Genomic DNA, 14,158 nt, shown 5'->3' with positions numbered 1-14,158 from the left:
CTACCCACCGCCGTACCTACTGCTCTGAGCTGGCTCCTGGTGTTTGGGAATAATTTTCGACCTACAGCAACTATAAACAACATCTTGCTTGCGCCAGTTTTGTTCGTGACTCTAATTCTTCTGCGCGTACCACTTTTTCACTCCTCATTTCATGTCTTCTCCTACTGAGGACGGCCCGGCAAACCCGCCTCCATCTTGCAACGATGCAGTGCCTGACTTTCACCCGGTGGTCGGCCAAAAAAGGCCCATGTTTCCGCTGGCTCTTTGCCAGACGCCTCGCTTTTTGCAAAAGTACCACTACAAACACAACGGAGGCGTTTATGCCTTCGACGAGTCCCAGTTGCCCAAGGACTATGTTATGGGCCAGCACAGACTGACCCGGCTCGCCAATATGCAATCCGCCGCTAGGCTCGAGCACTCCGAAATTCAACAGAGCCTCATGGAACAGATCCAAAAGCGTAAAAACGAGGCATTGGGGCAATCCATTCCGCAGTCCAGGCGAAAAACCCGACGGGCTGCTGACGGAGATCCAGACCGGCTCGACTCGCCAACCTCCCTAGCTCCGGCGGCTGCTGATTCTTCCGACGAGGACGATCCATTCGTCGACCCGGCCATCACTCCGTCCGAGATGTCGGCCCAGACTGACGTCGCCATGCCACCACCCCCACCACCCCCGCTACCGTCCTTGTCCCCAACCACAGCTGCCGTTGGTGCCACAAGCTTACTTTCACCGACCGCATCCCCTAAACTGTCTCCGTACGAAACCGAAGACTCTGTACCATGTCCACTGGTTGATGAGCAGGTTGCTGAGCTCATTCCGTCGATTGTCGGTCAATTCGACCAGCTACCGATGGAAACCCACCGGTATGTTCTATACAGTCTGATGCGCAGCTGTAACCGTAATACCTTGTCTTCAATGGTATCAATTTTGCATTCGGCACTTCGATGTAACATTTTGTCCGAGTTACCTCCAGAACTGTCCTCTATTGTTTTGGGCTATTTGGACGCCAAAAGTTTATGCTCAGCTACCCAGGTGTGTCGCTCTTGGTACAGACTTATTGATTCCGATGAAACAATTTGGAAGAACCTTCTGGAACAAGACCAGCTGTTCTTGACTGATACCGACATGAAGCGGGCCCTCACCGAAGGATGGGGCTACTCCGGATGGACCCGTGATCTCAGCGATCCGCTTCATCGCGCCCCAGTCGCTCGTAAACAGACTACAACAGACCTTCCATCGACTCCTGCTCAACGTAGAGTCGGTAGTCTACCGTCTTTGGCTTCTCCATTTGCCCCTAATTTACCCCAGGGCACTAGCAGCGGCCCCGCCAGCCCAGCAACTTGGGGCCCGCCACGCCCTCGCCCTTTGAATGCTCTTGGAGATCCTGTCAATATTTACCGAGCTATCTACCGACGCAAGCTGTTGATTGCCCGGAATTGGATGGATCCCAACAGTAGACCTCGTCATTTTAGCATCCCTTGTGCTGCTAGAGATACAATCACTTGCTTGGAGTTCGATGAAGACCGCATTATTGCTGGGTCAGACTCAAAATCTATCAATGTATACGATACTAGAACGGGCGAGCTTTTGCACAACTTTGATGAACACGATGGCGGCGTCTGGGCGCTCAAGTATATCAACAAGGATATTCTGGTGTCTGGATCAGTCGACCGCACCGTGCGAGTATGGAGTATTTCTAAAGCAAAATGCACCCATGTTTTCCGCGGCCATACCTCCACCGTCCGCTGCTTGGACGTTGTCATGCCCGTTCCGCATGTTGATCCTGAAACCGGAAACACGGTTTATGTTCCTCCCCGTCCGGTAATTGTCACGGGCTCTCGAGACGCTACTTTGCGCATGTGGTGGCTTCCTGGGCCCGACGATCCTGAATACCACTCACCTGACGGAAATGTCGACGACACAGAAAACCCGTTCTTTATCCAAACGCTAAGTGGCCACCAGAACCCTGTACGAGCAATCAATGGCTATGAAGATACTGTAGTTTCGGGATCTTATGACAACACTGTGCGTGTTTGGCGTATCTCCGACGGCCAGTGCCGCCACGAGCTGGTTGGCCACCAACAAAAGGTTTACAGTGCTCTTTTGGACCACAAACGGAACCGGTGCATTTCTGCTTCCATGGACTGGAGTGTCAAAGTGTGGTGTATTGAAACGGGCTCTTTGTTGTACACACTCGAGGGCCATACCTCGTTAGTTGGACTACTCGACTTGAGCCGCACCATGCTTGTTTCTGCCGCTGCAGACTCAACTCTCCGTGTGTGGGATCCGGAAACCGGTATGCTTTTGCACAAGCTCGAGGGCCACCAGCGAGCAATCACCTGCTTCCAGCATGACGAAACAAAGGTCATATCTGGATCGGAACGGACCCTCAAGCTGTGGAATATCAAAACTGGTGAGCTCATTGGCGACCTGTTCAGTGGAATTGACCTGGCGGCAATTTGGCAGGTCGGCTTTGATTCCCGCCGGTGCGTGTCTGCTGTCTCGCGGGATAGCGCCTCTTTCCTCGAAGTGCTCGATTTCGATTACGATCCAAACGAAGAGGAGCCCCGGCTGCACGAGATAGATGAGCCCAAGGTAATATTCAGCCAGGAATAGGCGTCCTAATTCCTTTTTATTATTTTTATTTAAATACCAAAAACGATTCATGAGACAAGAAAATTTAAATAGTCGTAAAATTACAATATGCTATGCGAGAAAAATGCCGAAGAGAGAGAGAAATAAATTAGACCATGAACGATTCACCACATCCGCATTCGCCTTTAGCGTTTGGATTGTTGAAAACGAAGCGGGAAGCCAGTTTGTCGTCCTTCCAGTCCATCTCGGAGCCGATCACGGAGAACAATGCCTTCGAGTCAATCAGCACCTTAACTCCATCTTGGACAACTTCCTCGTCGAATTTTCCGGGCTTTTCAACGTATTCGAGATGATAAATAAGACCTGAACAGCCACGGTTGCGCACTCCGATGCGAATGAGCTTGGGAGTGGGCGAGTCTAGCAGGCTGCGAAGATGGTCGAGCGCCGAGGGCGTAAGCGTAATTGCAGCCTTGCGAGGCTTCAGCGGACGGCGCTTGGGCTTGCTTTCGACTTCCGGCTTGGGCGCGGCCGCCTTCTCGGGGACTTCCGCTTGCTTTGGTGCCGGGCTCGTTACCGCAGGGGCGCTTGTGAGTCTGTGCGTGCTCCAAGGACGCACAGTTTTTGTCTGAATGGATCGCGCAAACACGACCCGAGAATTCAATCTTGCCTGTGTCTGTAAAACTGCTCTGAGCATTGTGCGGTGACAAGTTTTTAGGAAGATGACGGGATTTGCCCAGCGTCTTATATAACAAAACCTCACAGAGCTTGGACATGAGTAATTAGGTTAACGGTTATTGGCTGAAATCTTATTACATAACAGACCCACCAACCCAAATTGCCTGCATTTCAAATGGCTCAACGGGCCTACCCCGGGCATTGGGTTGGGGTAGCGGATCAGATGGCAGCAGTGTGCTTTTTGACATACTCGGCAGTTAGGCTGTCGAGGTGAGGCAAAAGCGCCTTTTCAACCTTGCTATGATAGCAATTGATCCACTCACGCTCGTTCTCATCGAGAAGTGACACATCGATGAGGTTGCGAGCCAGGGGGACCAACGTCACCGTCTCGAATTCCAGATACTTTTTATTGTTGAATTGGTTGGGTGTGGATGCCTGACGAACAACAACAAGACTTTCAATACGAATGCCAAACTTGTTGTCCTCGTAGTATCCAGGTTCATTGGAGATCAAGTGTCCGATCTCCAAGGGCACCTGGGTATACAAGGGGCTGGATCCGATACCCATTGGTCCCTCATGAACATTCAAAAAGGCTCCGACGCCGTGCCCAGTACCATGACGGTAGTCAAGGCCTTGTCTCCATAGGTGCTGGCGAGCCAGCGTGTCGAGTTGGTATCCATTGGTACCCTCGGGGAATACAGCCCGGGCCAGAGCAATATGCCCTTTAAGAACTAAGGTGTAGGCATTGATTTCTTCAGGCGTGGGGTTGCCAAAGTGAACTGTACGGGTTGTATCGGTAGTTCCATGTGTGAACTGGCACCCTGAGTCGAGTAAGTGGACCTCGTTTACAGACAAACAGTGCTTGGAATCGGGCTGCGGGGCGTAGTGAATAACAGCAGCGTTAGGGCCTACGCTTGAAATGGTTTCAAAAGAAGGACCCACGAAATCATCAAGCTTTTTGCGAATTTCCAAAAGCTTCTGGCTACCCTCATACTCCGAGATCGATGTGTTGCCATTCTTAAGCTCGTTGTCAGCCCAAGCAAGGTACCGGACAACAGAAAGGCCACATTTCAACTGTGCTGAACGCTGGCCATCAATTTCAGTACAATTCTTCTTGGCTTTGGCGATGGTGATCGGTGAAGTATCACTGATCGTACGCGCTTTACCGCCAGCAGCCTCCACCAGTGCCCAGGAGGAACCAGCAGGTAGCCAAAGCTTCAACTCAGCCTCCGCGCTTCTAGCCTCCTTTGCCTTCTGGTTAATAGTCGCAACCGAAGCAGCAAGTGCCTCGGCGTCATCGAGCACGTTATTGTAAGGCTTGATCTCGACATTTTTGATCGCGTCTTTGACGTCAACAACTTTGGCCTCGTCAACGTACAAAGTGACTGAGTGATCGCTAACCAGAGCAAACGACTTGAAAACTGGATTATAGTCAATGTCACTACCGCGTAGGTTGAACAGCCAAGCGATGTCGTCAAGAGCAGTGAGCAGAATAGCCTTGGCATGTTTCTTTTCAAGTTCATCCCGCAATTCACTAAGTTTCTTTTCAAAGCTTTTGCCAGTAACTTTTTCGGCCAGGCTGATCACTTTAGCCTTTGGCAAAGCTGGTTTATCGGTCCAAACGGCATCCACAAGGTTTTCCGGAATAGCCTTGAGCTCGATTCCAGATCCAACGAGTTTCTCTTGGATCGACTCAACAATAGAGTAACGGATGAGCTTCGGGTCGACACCAATATTCTGTCTCGTGGCTTTCGCCTTGTCAACAACCGCCTTGAACCACGGATCAACATTGGGTGAGCCTTCTTTACGCAGCGACCACCCACTAGGCAGCTGCTTCTCGGCTTGCAGGTAGTAGCGGCCATCCGTAGCAAGCTCAGCCGAGTCTAGCCCGATCACAGCAGTTCCTGCAGAGCCGGTGAAACCAGAGATGAACGCACGGCGCTCGTCTGCTTCGGCCACATACTCGGAATTGTGTTCATCCTGGGTGAGAACTAAGTAATAGCCAATATTATGCTTGGACATACGCGCCCTAAGGCCTTCGATGGGAGAAACGGTACTCATATTAACAGTGTAAGGGGGCCAATGTTTTAATCGTCGTCCACTAGATCCTTTAAATAGGCGACTTACCATGCAATGGTTGTGTTTAGGTGAAGCCGTGCTGCATAAGATGTCATTAACCCGCTGGCCCTAGCCCAATAACCCACCTGGGTGTTGAGCGGTCCACTTCGATGGCACAACTGAAAAAAGTGACGGGGCAATAGTACAAAAAAGTAGGGGAATAAGACACTTGATTGATTTACAATCACAAAACTTGTTGTTCATATAGATCGGGAATGGTGAGATGAATGAGTTGGATAGATATTGAGGTTAACATAACATGTAGGCCAACTCTTTTTACGTTAACACAGATCATTGTGTGATCAAAGTTATGGGGGTTGGTGCCTCGAATTTTTTTAACGACCAAAGCTACCTGCGTGCTCCATCCTGCAGTGCATCGAAGACTTAGATCAATCATACTTTGTCTTACACAATCGAATGGACCCGGCAGAACTGAGCCAAGTGGAGGTTCTGATCAATACAATCTACAGCACTGGACAGCATCCAGATGCCGTCAAGATTGCTCAGAGAGAACTTTTGAAATACCAGCGTGGACCTAATGGCTGGGATCTTGGCCAGGCACTGCTCGAGACAAGCGACGCAAACGCACAGTTTTTGGGCGCAAGCACATTTTTGATAAAAATTCACGATCAAACCGCTGCTCTTCCTGATCAAATAAAACATCTTTTGCTGCAATGGCTTCAATCTGCAGTGCAGACGCCCTTTAAACCTTTTGTCACTCGCAAGATCATGGGAGCCATCATCACTTTATTCTTTCGCCAACATGCAGAATGGCCCGATTTCCTAGGCGATATGGCTAAAGTTCTTTCTTCAAATTTCTCGCAGGTTCTTGTGCTAAGCCAGATGCTGATGGAGGATTATACACGTCTGCAGCAATCCATCCATAGCTTGCGAAGTGCTTTGCACAAAATGGTACCCCAGGTCGGGACCTGGATTGAGCACTCACTGGCTCAGAATGATACAACGCTGAAACTCCAGGCACTTGATACCTTCTTGCCCTGGGCTTCCGCGTTTAATCATGATTTAGCACCGTTGTTAACGGTGGTTATTGATGGCCTCAACACGGATGATTTTGACTTGTTCGATAAAACTGCTGCTATTCTTACAGACCTTTATCCCGTTCATTATAAAGCTTGGACTCGCGATGTAAAAGCGAGGTTGTTAGCAGCTCTTGAAAAATACACTTCCCATTCTGACGAGGACTACCTTATTCCTCTCGGCCGGTTAGTTCTCGTAGTCTCAAGTGAAGACGCAACGACACGACCCAAGCTTATGGACTATATTTTGAGTCGGCTTACTGAAAATCCCGAAAATATTCTGGATGATGAGCTCGCTAACGATGTCCTGGAGTTTTGGAACGTGTTTGTTGAAGATATCATTTCTGGTGGCATGTCTGGAGAGTATAATGCCACCATATACAAAGTTATTGGAATTTACTGGCAGAGACTTCAGTTATTTGAAATGTCTGATTCGTCTTGGGAGCTGTTTTCCAGTTTTAGAAGAGACTTCTGCGACTTTTTAGAGTTGACATACTCACTGCTGGGGCTCGGTCTTTTCGATCAGCTCGTGTCCTCAATTGTCCAAGAATTACAGACTAGAGATCACGCAAAACTCAATTGGAAAGAAATTGAGATCTCATTGTGTTGCCTCAATGGTCTCGCGGACATCATTGGTGTTGACGGCAAAGAATTTGAGACTGTTCAGGCAGTTTTTAGCAGTACTTTGTGGGTCGACTTGCAGTATTGCAAAAATCTAAGGGTTCGTCAAACAGCTGTGAATGTGATTGGGTGCTACGATGCATTTTTTGAGTCCGAAGCTGGCAGAACTTATCTCTCCCCCACTCTGACTTATTTATTCTCAAGCTTGACCGAAGTTTCTTTGCAAAATATTGCATCTCGATCTATTCAAAAACTCTGTTCGTCCTGCAGGGAGGTTCTTGTGCCAGAATATGGCCAGTTTTTGTCCGCTTATATTGCCATTCACTCTCGGCTTCAACCCACTGCTCACCAAAGAATAGTAATGTCGGTTGGCTACATTATCCAAGCTATCGAAGATCTTCCAACTCAAGCGGATGCTATCAATGAAATCCTGGTGCTTCTCGAAGCTCGCCTTTCTCAAATTGAAAAAGTAGAGGATGACCTGGCCCATCTCCGATGTCTCTCAGGGCTGGGTAAAGCTTTACGGGAACCTACAGATGCTCTTATCTTGCATGCACAAGTCGAAGCCGCTCGAAATTACTGGCCAAACGAGCCAAAAGAGTTGCGGAAGCGGTTACTATGCATTGTTAGACAATTCATCAACAGGCCTGAACCAGACCTTTGTGAGGCACTTTGTGAAATCATCAAGTCTGGATTGAGTGAGCAGGTTGAAACGCCGTTTAGTTTTGGTGCTGATGCAACTATTTCCTTTGCTATTGATAAAAACCAGTTAGGGCCTGCGGTGTGCCGTCCATCAGTTGTCGATTTGGCCACATTTCTTATCACGAGCCAAGCATCTGCAAAAACGCTCAACACAACCACGGCGTTTGCATCTTTGTCTCTGGTGAGTGGCGATGCTCACGACTCCAGTCTTCGACTCATGACTGAGGTGGTCAATAAAATCCCGCTAGCTTTTGTTGAGTACTCTCGAGCTGCAGAGCTGGTGGACTTTGCCGTGAAAAGCCTCGGTTTTAGTGACAGATTTGTATTGAGCGCTGCTTCCAAGTTTTGGATGCGGTTTGCCAGTACAAGTGAAACAGCGCCAGCTCTTGAGCAATTTGGTCAACAACTTGTTGATGCCATTGCGCGACAGATCTCTGGCGACGCCAATCGTAGCGATGTTGATTACCATGCTGATATCGTAAAGAAATTGATGGCAAGAGCGCCTATGCCAACTGCGATTTGGCTCCAACACAGCCTGGTGGATGCACCTGTCAGCGAGCGGCTAGCATCGCAAACGGAAAAGTCTCGCAAAGATTTTGTCAAACAGCTCATTCTTCTTCGCGGTGGACGACAAACTACTCAAGTTATTGTAAAGTTTTGGCTGCATTGCAGGGGTTTACCAGAGTATTAGAAAAAGTTCATTAACTTATATCATAGACCAACCTCTTCTAGTAAGTATTTTGTAGGGCCGGCACATTCGGTTTCAATGGGCGTAATACCCATTGCTTGGTACTTGATGGTTTCGTTATCTCCGTACTGCTCGAGGGACGCGGAAAGTCTGAATGTAAAGGTCTTTCCCTCGATGGGACTGAGAGCCTTTGATAGATTAACTTCATCATTTTGTTCCGAATATTCGTGAATTTCTTTGGCGGGCATGCCGAGCAGCTTCTGACCGAGTGCATCAAAAATAGAGACCCGAATACCGTCAGAGGCAATGCCATCAGCTAATCGGACGGAGATGATATAGCGATACTGTGGCTCGGGGTATGATTTGTCGCATTTTTCGCATCTCCATTCGTGGTTCGTTTCCATGATCACCTTCTTGTTGCAGTTTTCCGACGGACAAGCAGGGTATGTTAAGCCGCGACGATAGACAAACTGGATGGACGCCATGGTAGAGACGAATTCTCGCTGTGAAGATCCAAGGTTCTCTTCAATAATCTTGTAGATAGGCACGTAACGGTGGCTTGTTTCGCCATTGCTGGATGTGACTTCTTGTTTGACAAACTCCTTGTTACGGCCCTCGGCATCGTACCAGCCCTTGAGCTTATATGCCTCTCGAAGATCAGGAGATGGGCTAATGCCACTCGTGCGTAAAGCAGAGAGCGATCGGCCTCCAAAATCGGAAACCTTCAACCCCTTGAAGGCGACTACCGTTCCTGGCTCAACGTCGAACGACTTTGCTTCGTCACCCCACAAAGTACATCTCGTTTCAACACCACTATCGTCAACAAGCAGAATGTCGCGTTTGGAATAAGGACGAGAGGTCTTCTTCGACACCAGATCAGTGGTCTCGAAAATGTCCTTAACCACCGTCAGTACGTCACAAAGCTTGTTGTTTTCAACCTGGGGCAAGTCCTTGAGCTTGACAAAGTTGTAGTGCATAGCAGGCACCTCAATCTCGTCATCACTGCATGGCTCAATTACTGTGTTGCTGTCAGCCATAATTTCAAAATCGTTGTTAACGTTGGAAAACTGACGTTTGGCGGTGCTGACTCGAGCTTTCGAAACATAGTACACTGAACCATCGCGAATAAGGTCATAGAACTTATCTGCATCTTCGTTGAAAAAAGTGGCGCGAATCTCGCCGGTCTCGTCGATGAAGGTGACGTTGAACAGCTTGCCCTGGCCACGCTTCGATTGGAAAGTTCGCATGTCTGATTTTTGCCCGGCACGCGCCCGCATTTTCCAGACCTGCAGGTATGGTGTGATTCCTTCAATCGCGACAACATCCGACGGCAAAGCACGTTTTGGCTTTGGCTTTTCAGACACAGCGGCAGCAGGCGCGGCGGGTGCAGCAGGAGGAGCGCTCCCATCGCCGTTAGGCTGGTCATAACCAGGCGGTGCCTCGGAAGCAAGCACCTGCTCCAACGTCAGGCCCACAACGCGAGCTAAAGTTTCCTTTGAAAGACCGGTAGGGCGGCCGATCACCTCTGAATCACCAACCTTGCGCAAGCCATTTACCCAAACAACGGGCCGCAAACCACCTGACTTTGCCGACAAATAGTTGATTGAGTCGATCTGGGCAGACCAGATTGCACCGGGCTGATAATCCTGGATGTTGCCCTCGCTCGTCAACAACGCCAAATGATACTCGCCGTCAGAAGCGCGAATGTTAATCAGTTGTTCATTAGACACCGGGGAGGTTTTCATGACCTGGAACTCGAAGCGTTCGCCCTGGTACTGTGTTTTGGTTCCCTTCAGGAATCGGGCAAAAACAGGCTCAAGCTTCATCTTTTTCTGCCGTCTGTTTGGTGTTTGGGAAGACGCTGAGTGGCGAGACGCGCGTGGGAGTCGTGCTGTAATTTGATCACGGGTTAGGGTTCAATTTAGAGACGTCAACACCGGCGTTGTTCGAAGCGGGCTTGTCTGGGAGTTTGAAGAGGGGAGGCTTAGATTGCAAGAGCAATCATTGAGAAACGACAAGTATGAGATCAGCAGTACATAAGAACATAGGCAGCTTTAGTTACGGGGATAGAGAGATTTTATCAATTGTTCAGTAGCAAAAGATATATAGGTATCTAAGAAATGCGGGGCGACCCATCCCAGCCTACAAATCTCACCTGTTGAAAAATCCTGACAAATCGTCTCGACATGTACCCATCAGATCGGTATGGTATGCCCAAAACCGACCACACAAAGTGGCGGTTGATAACAGATATTTACGGCAAACAAAACTGGGTGTATGACCGCACGGGTGACGGTCCCGAGCCTACCAGTTATGTCCGCCATCAGATGCAAAATGGGTTTAATCCGAAGGAATTGCCCAAGCCAGAGTCTGCACATGACGCCGCATCGAATTGCTTTAGCTTTTTGAGCCAATTGCAGGACGACAGTGGTATTTTTCCATGCCAGTATGGCGGTCCGATGTTTATGTTGATAGGCTATGTTGCTGCAAAGTACTTTTGCAACGTGCCGTTCTCCGAAGAGGAAAAACTCGAAATCCGCCGTTATTTAGTGAACCGTGCGCACCCAGTTGATGGTGGATGGGGATTGCACACATATGGTGACTCTACGGCGTTTGGAACCTCTATTAACTATGTTATTTTGCGCCTTCTAGGCATGAGCGCCGACCATCCCGCAATGGTCAAAGCCCGAGGAACGCTGCTGCGTTTGGGCGGTGCCATTGGTGCTCCCATGTGGGGAAAGGTATATCTTTCTCTTCTGAATTTGTATAAATGGGAAGGTGTCAACCCGTCGCCCCCGGAGCTCTGGATGCTACCGTATTGGGTCCCTATTCATCCTGGCCGCTGGTGGGTTCATACTCGTGCGGTGTACCTTCCTATGAGCTACCTTTCCATGAACAAAGCTAGCAAGGAATTAAATCCGTTGCTTGAGGCTATAAGATCGGAGATTTATACGAAGCCGTTTGACCAAATTGATTTTAGCCGCCATCGCAACACCGTTTGCGGTGTGGATCTATATTACCCTCACTCAAAGATGCTTAATTTTGCCAATGCTACGTTGGCAATGTATGAGAAGTGGTTACGTCCCGAGTGGCTACGAAAGAAGGCATCTAAAGAGGTTGTCGATCTCGTTCTCAAAGACTTGAAAAATACTGACTGGTTGGCCATTGCCCCTGTTTCCCAAGCCTTGAATGCTATGGTGATTTTCAGTGAATTTGGTGGTGATGCACCTGAGTTCAAGCGTTTCCTAGATCGCTGGCCGGATGCGTTATATATGTCACCTGAAGGCATGTTTGTGTGTGGAACCAACGGCGTTCAGACATGGGATGCTGCTTTTGCACTGCAATACTGTGTGATGGCGGGACTGTCCGACAAAAAGGAGTTCCATGATGCTCTTATTAAGGGCTATCGATTTCTTGTCAATGCGCAGTTTACAGATAATGCCGTTGAGGGTAGTTATCGAGACATTAGAAAGGGAGGCTGGGGGTTCTCCACAAAAATTCAGGGATTCACTGTAAGTGACTGTACTGCTGAAGCAATCAAAGCCATTATTATGGTTCAAAATGTCCCAGGACTAGAGTTTTTAAAGGAGGATATGCCTGTCGAAAGATTACAAGAGGGCGTTGATGTTTTGTTGGCAATCCAAAACTGGGGCAACTTCCATTATGGATCCTACGCTTCATATGAGCAGATCAAGGGCCCGGAAATTCTTGAGTTGCTCAATCCTGCAGAGGTATTCGGCAACATTATGATTGAGTATCCGTACGTTGAGTGTACAGACTCCTCTATTCTTGGTCTTCACCACTTTACCACTCATTTTGACTATCGTAAGGATGACATTGAGAAATCAATCAAGGCAGCAACCGACTACATTATCAAACACCAGCGGCCTGATGGTTCTTGGTATGGCTCTTGGGGTGTGTGCTTTACTTATGCAGGAATGTTCGCTATTGAAGCGTTGTCGACGCAGGGTTACACATATGAAAACAGTGAGGTCATCCGTAAAGGATGCGAATTTTTGGTACAACGACAAGAAGAAGATGGTGGCTGGGCTGAGGATTTCCGCTCGTGCGAACTCTTCAGTTATGTCCGTCATGAGAAGTCAGAGGTTGTCCAGACATCTTGGGCTACCATTGCTCTTTTACTAGCAGGGTACCCCGAAAAATCGGTTTTGGACAAGGCAGTCAAGTTCCTAATGTCCAAACAGAATGACGACGGATCCTACAACCACAATCATGTGGAAGGCGTATTCAATCATTCTTGCGCCATTGAGTATCCGAACTACAAGTATTATTTCCCCATGAAGGCCATGGGCATGTACGCGAAAATATATGACTAGATAACGAATTTAGTGTTTGAGCGTAGAGGAAATCGTCTAAATTGAGAATAGGCAAGGTGAAAACAGGCGGCCCAAAAAAAAGTAACTTCCCAACCAGGGGTCGAACCTGGAATCTTTCGCTAGGACCAAATCGTAGGCGAACGCCTTGCCATTGGGCCATTGGGAATGAAGTTAATCGTTTTGGAATGGTAGAGGTTATAGCCCCGTACCCTAAAATACATAATGCAGATTTCTCGATCAGACTCAGTGCAAGCCAGGGGCTCTAATTTGTGGCAACAATAAAATGGCTCTGCGCAGTCAAAGCTCGAAACACACCGCAAGGAATGCGTCGACCTGTGCTGATGCCCCTACGAAGATCACTACACCCCTCATTCTGTCATCTATGACTAAGGAAATTCCTTAATGATTTTTTTGCAGAGCGCGGCTGCAAAATAGCCCCTTAACCGTTTCTTTTCTGCTGTGTAACGGCGGACATGGTGTAAAACTTCATATTAAGACAATTGCTTCTGCAGCATAAACCCAAGGCTCATATATTGACAGCAATGCGAATCGCCCAGACTGACAATCATTAAAACCCTGTGCCCATTCCGATGACAAAGCGTTCAGCAAGGCAACAACAAGCACTTTTTTTCGAGTAGGAACCGCTGCTGTCGTCACAGGGTAGGTCCGGGTGGTCTCGTGGTACAAGTGTGACCCAATGTATCGGGCAGTTCTATGGGCGAGCCATCACTTAACCAGCCCTCTCTGTGGGTACTCAAAGTCCATCGCTGAATTAGGCACAGGAATTTAGCCACGGTGCTCGCTTTCGTAATCAGCGCTTTTGATGGGTCGCGTCGCTTTAAAACTTAACAACCACTATTAGCATCCTTAAAACATGTCGGGTGGCAAAGGAAAAGGAGGCAAGGGAAAGAGTGGTGGAACTCGTACGGCCATGTCGCACAGTGCGCGTGCGGGTCTGAACTTCCCTGTCGGACGTATTAAGCGTTTCTTGAAGCGATCGGTCCAGAATAAGATTCGTGTCGGAGCGAAGGCTGCTATTTATTTGGCCGCGGTTATGGAATACTTGACCGCTGAGGTCCTGGAATTGGCTGGTAACGCCGCCAAAGATTTGAACGTCAAGCGTATTACTCCTCGTCATCTTCAGCTTGCCATTCGTGGCGACGAGGAGCTGGACACTCTGATTCGGGCAACTATTGCCTACGGTGGTGTTATGCCGCACATTAACCAGAACCGTTTGCTCAAGGTCGAGTTGTCAAAGAGCTCTAAACACTCTGCTCAGTAGTTGTAATTATAATTTTTTTTGGGTAAATGCTGGCATCGGCGCCGTGTAGGGGGCACTGGCGTATCTTTGGAGGGGTTTTTGAAATGCTCAGTTAGCATTTAA

The 14,158-nt window shown here is 48.6% G+C and overlaps 7 protein-coding genes across 7 annotated transcripts; 4 read left to right on the top strand and 3 right to left on the bottom strand.

The window, feature by feature from the left end:
• Positions 1 to 151: 151 nt before the first annotated feature.
• Positions 152 to 2,617, top strand: B9G98_02162 (Cell division control protein 4; the record flags this gene model as incomplete). The annotated part of the gene is made up of 2 exons (XM_024808719.1): positions 152 to 226; positions 272 to 2,617. The coding sequence occupies 2 exons, from the start codon at positions 152 to 154 to the stop codon at positions 2,615 to 2,617; spliced, it is 2,421 nt and encodes an 806-aa protein (XP_024664487.1).
• Positions 2,618 to 2,744: 127 nt separating this feature from the next.
• Positions 2,745 to 3,290, bottom strand: B9G98_02161 (Iron-sulfur assembly protein 1; the record flags this gene model as incomplete). Its single annotated transcript, XM_024808718.1, has 1 exon — positions 2,745 to 3,290. One exon carries the CDS (start codon positions 3,288 to 3,290, stop codon positions 2,745 to 2,747), a length of 546 nt encoding a protein of 181 aa, XP_024664486.1.
• A 200-nt stretch (positions 3,291 to 3,490) lies between these two features.
• B9G98_02160 (putative Xaa-Pro aminopeptidase P) lies at positions 3,491 to 5,332 on the bottom strand (the record flags this gene model as incomplete). Its single annotated transcript, XM_024808717.1, has 1 exon — positions 3,491 to 5,332. The coding sequence occupies one exon, from the start codon at positions 5,330 to 5,332 to the stop codon at positions 3,491 to 3,493; it is 1,842 nt and encodes a 613-aa protein (XP_024664485.1).
• Positions 5,333 to 5,806: 474 nt separating this feature from the next.
• On the top strand, positions 5,807 to 8,440 carry B9G98_02159 (hypothetical protein; the record flags this gene model as incomplete). The annotated part of the gene is made up of 1 exon (XM_024808716.1): positions 5,807 to 8,440. One exon carries the CDS (start codon positions 5,807 to 5,809, stop codon positions 8,438 to 8,440), a length of 2,634 nt encoding a protein of 877 aa, XP_024664484.1.
• Positions 8,441 to 8,460: 20 nt separating this feature from the next.
• Positions 8,461 to 10,182, bottom strand: B9G98_02158 (Replication factor A protein 1; the record flags this gene model as incomplete). Its single annotated transcript, XM_024808715.1, has 1 exon — positions 8,461 to 10,182. One exon carries the CDS (start codon positions 10,180 to 10,182, stop codon positions 8,461 to 8,463), a length of 1,722 nt encoding a protein of 573 aa, XP_024664483.1.
• A 441-nt stretch (positions 10,183 to 10,623) lies between these two features.
• B9G98_02157 (Lanosterol synthase) lies at positions 10,624 to 12,774 on the top strand (the record flags this gene model as incomplete). Its single annotated transcript, XM_024808714.1, has 1 exon — positions 10,624 to 12,774. One exon carries the CDS (start codon positions 10,624 to 10,626, stop codon positions 12,772 to 12,774), a length of 2,151 nt encoding a protein of 716 aa, XP_024664482.1.
• An 874-nt stretch (positions 12,775 to 13,648) lies between these two features.
• Positions 13,649 to 14,056, top strand: B9G98_02156 (Histone H2A.Z; the record flags this gene model as incomplete). The annotated part of the gene is made up of 1 exon (XM_024808713.1): positions 13,649 to 14,056. One exon carries the CDS (start codon positions 13,649 to 13,651, stop codon positions 14,054 to 14,056), a length of 408 nt encoding a protein of 135 aa, XP_024664481.1.
• Between the last annotated feature and the right edge of the window lie 102 nt (positions 14,057 to 14,158).

Source organism: Wickerhamiella sorbophila, assembly GCF_002251995.1.
Source record: "Wickerhamiella sorbophila strain DS02 chromosome Unknown contig3, whole genome shotgun sequence".
NCBI classification, from domain to species: Eukaryota; Fungi; Ascomycota; class Dipodascomycetes; order Dipodascales; family Trichomonascaceae; genus Wickerhamiella; species Wickerhamiella sorbophila.
The sequence above is the reverse complement of the archived record's forward strand: the minus strand, read 5'-3'. Positions and strand labels throughout refer to the sequence as shown.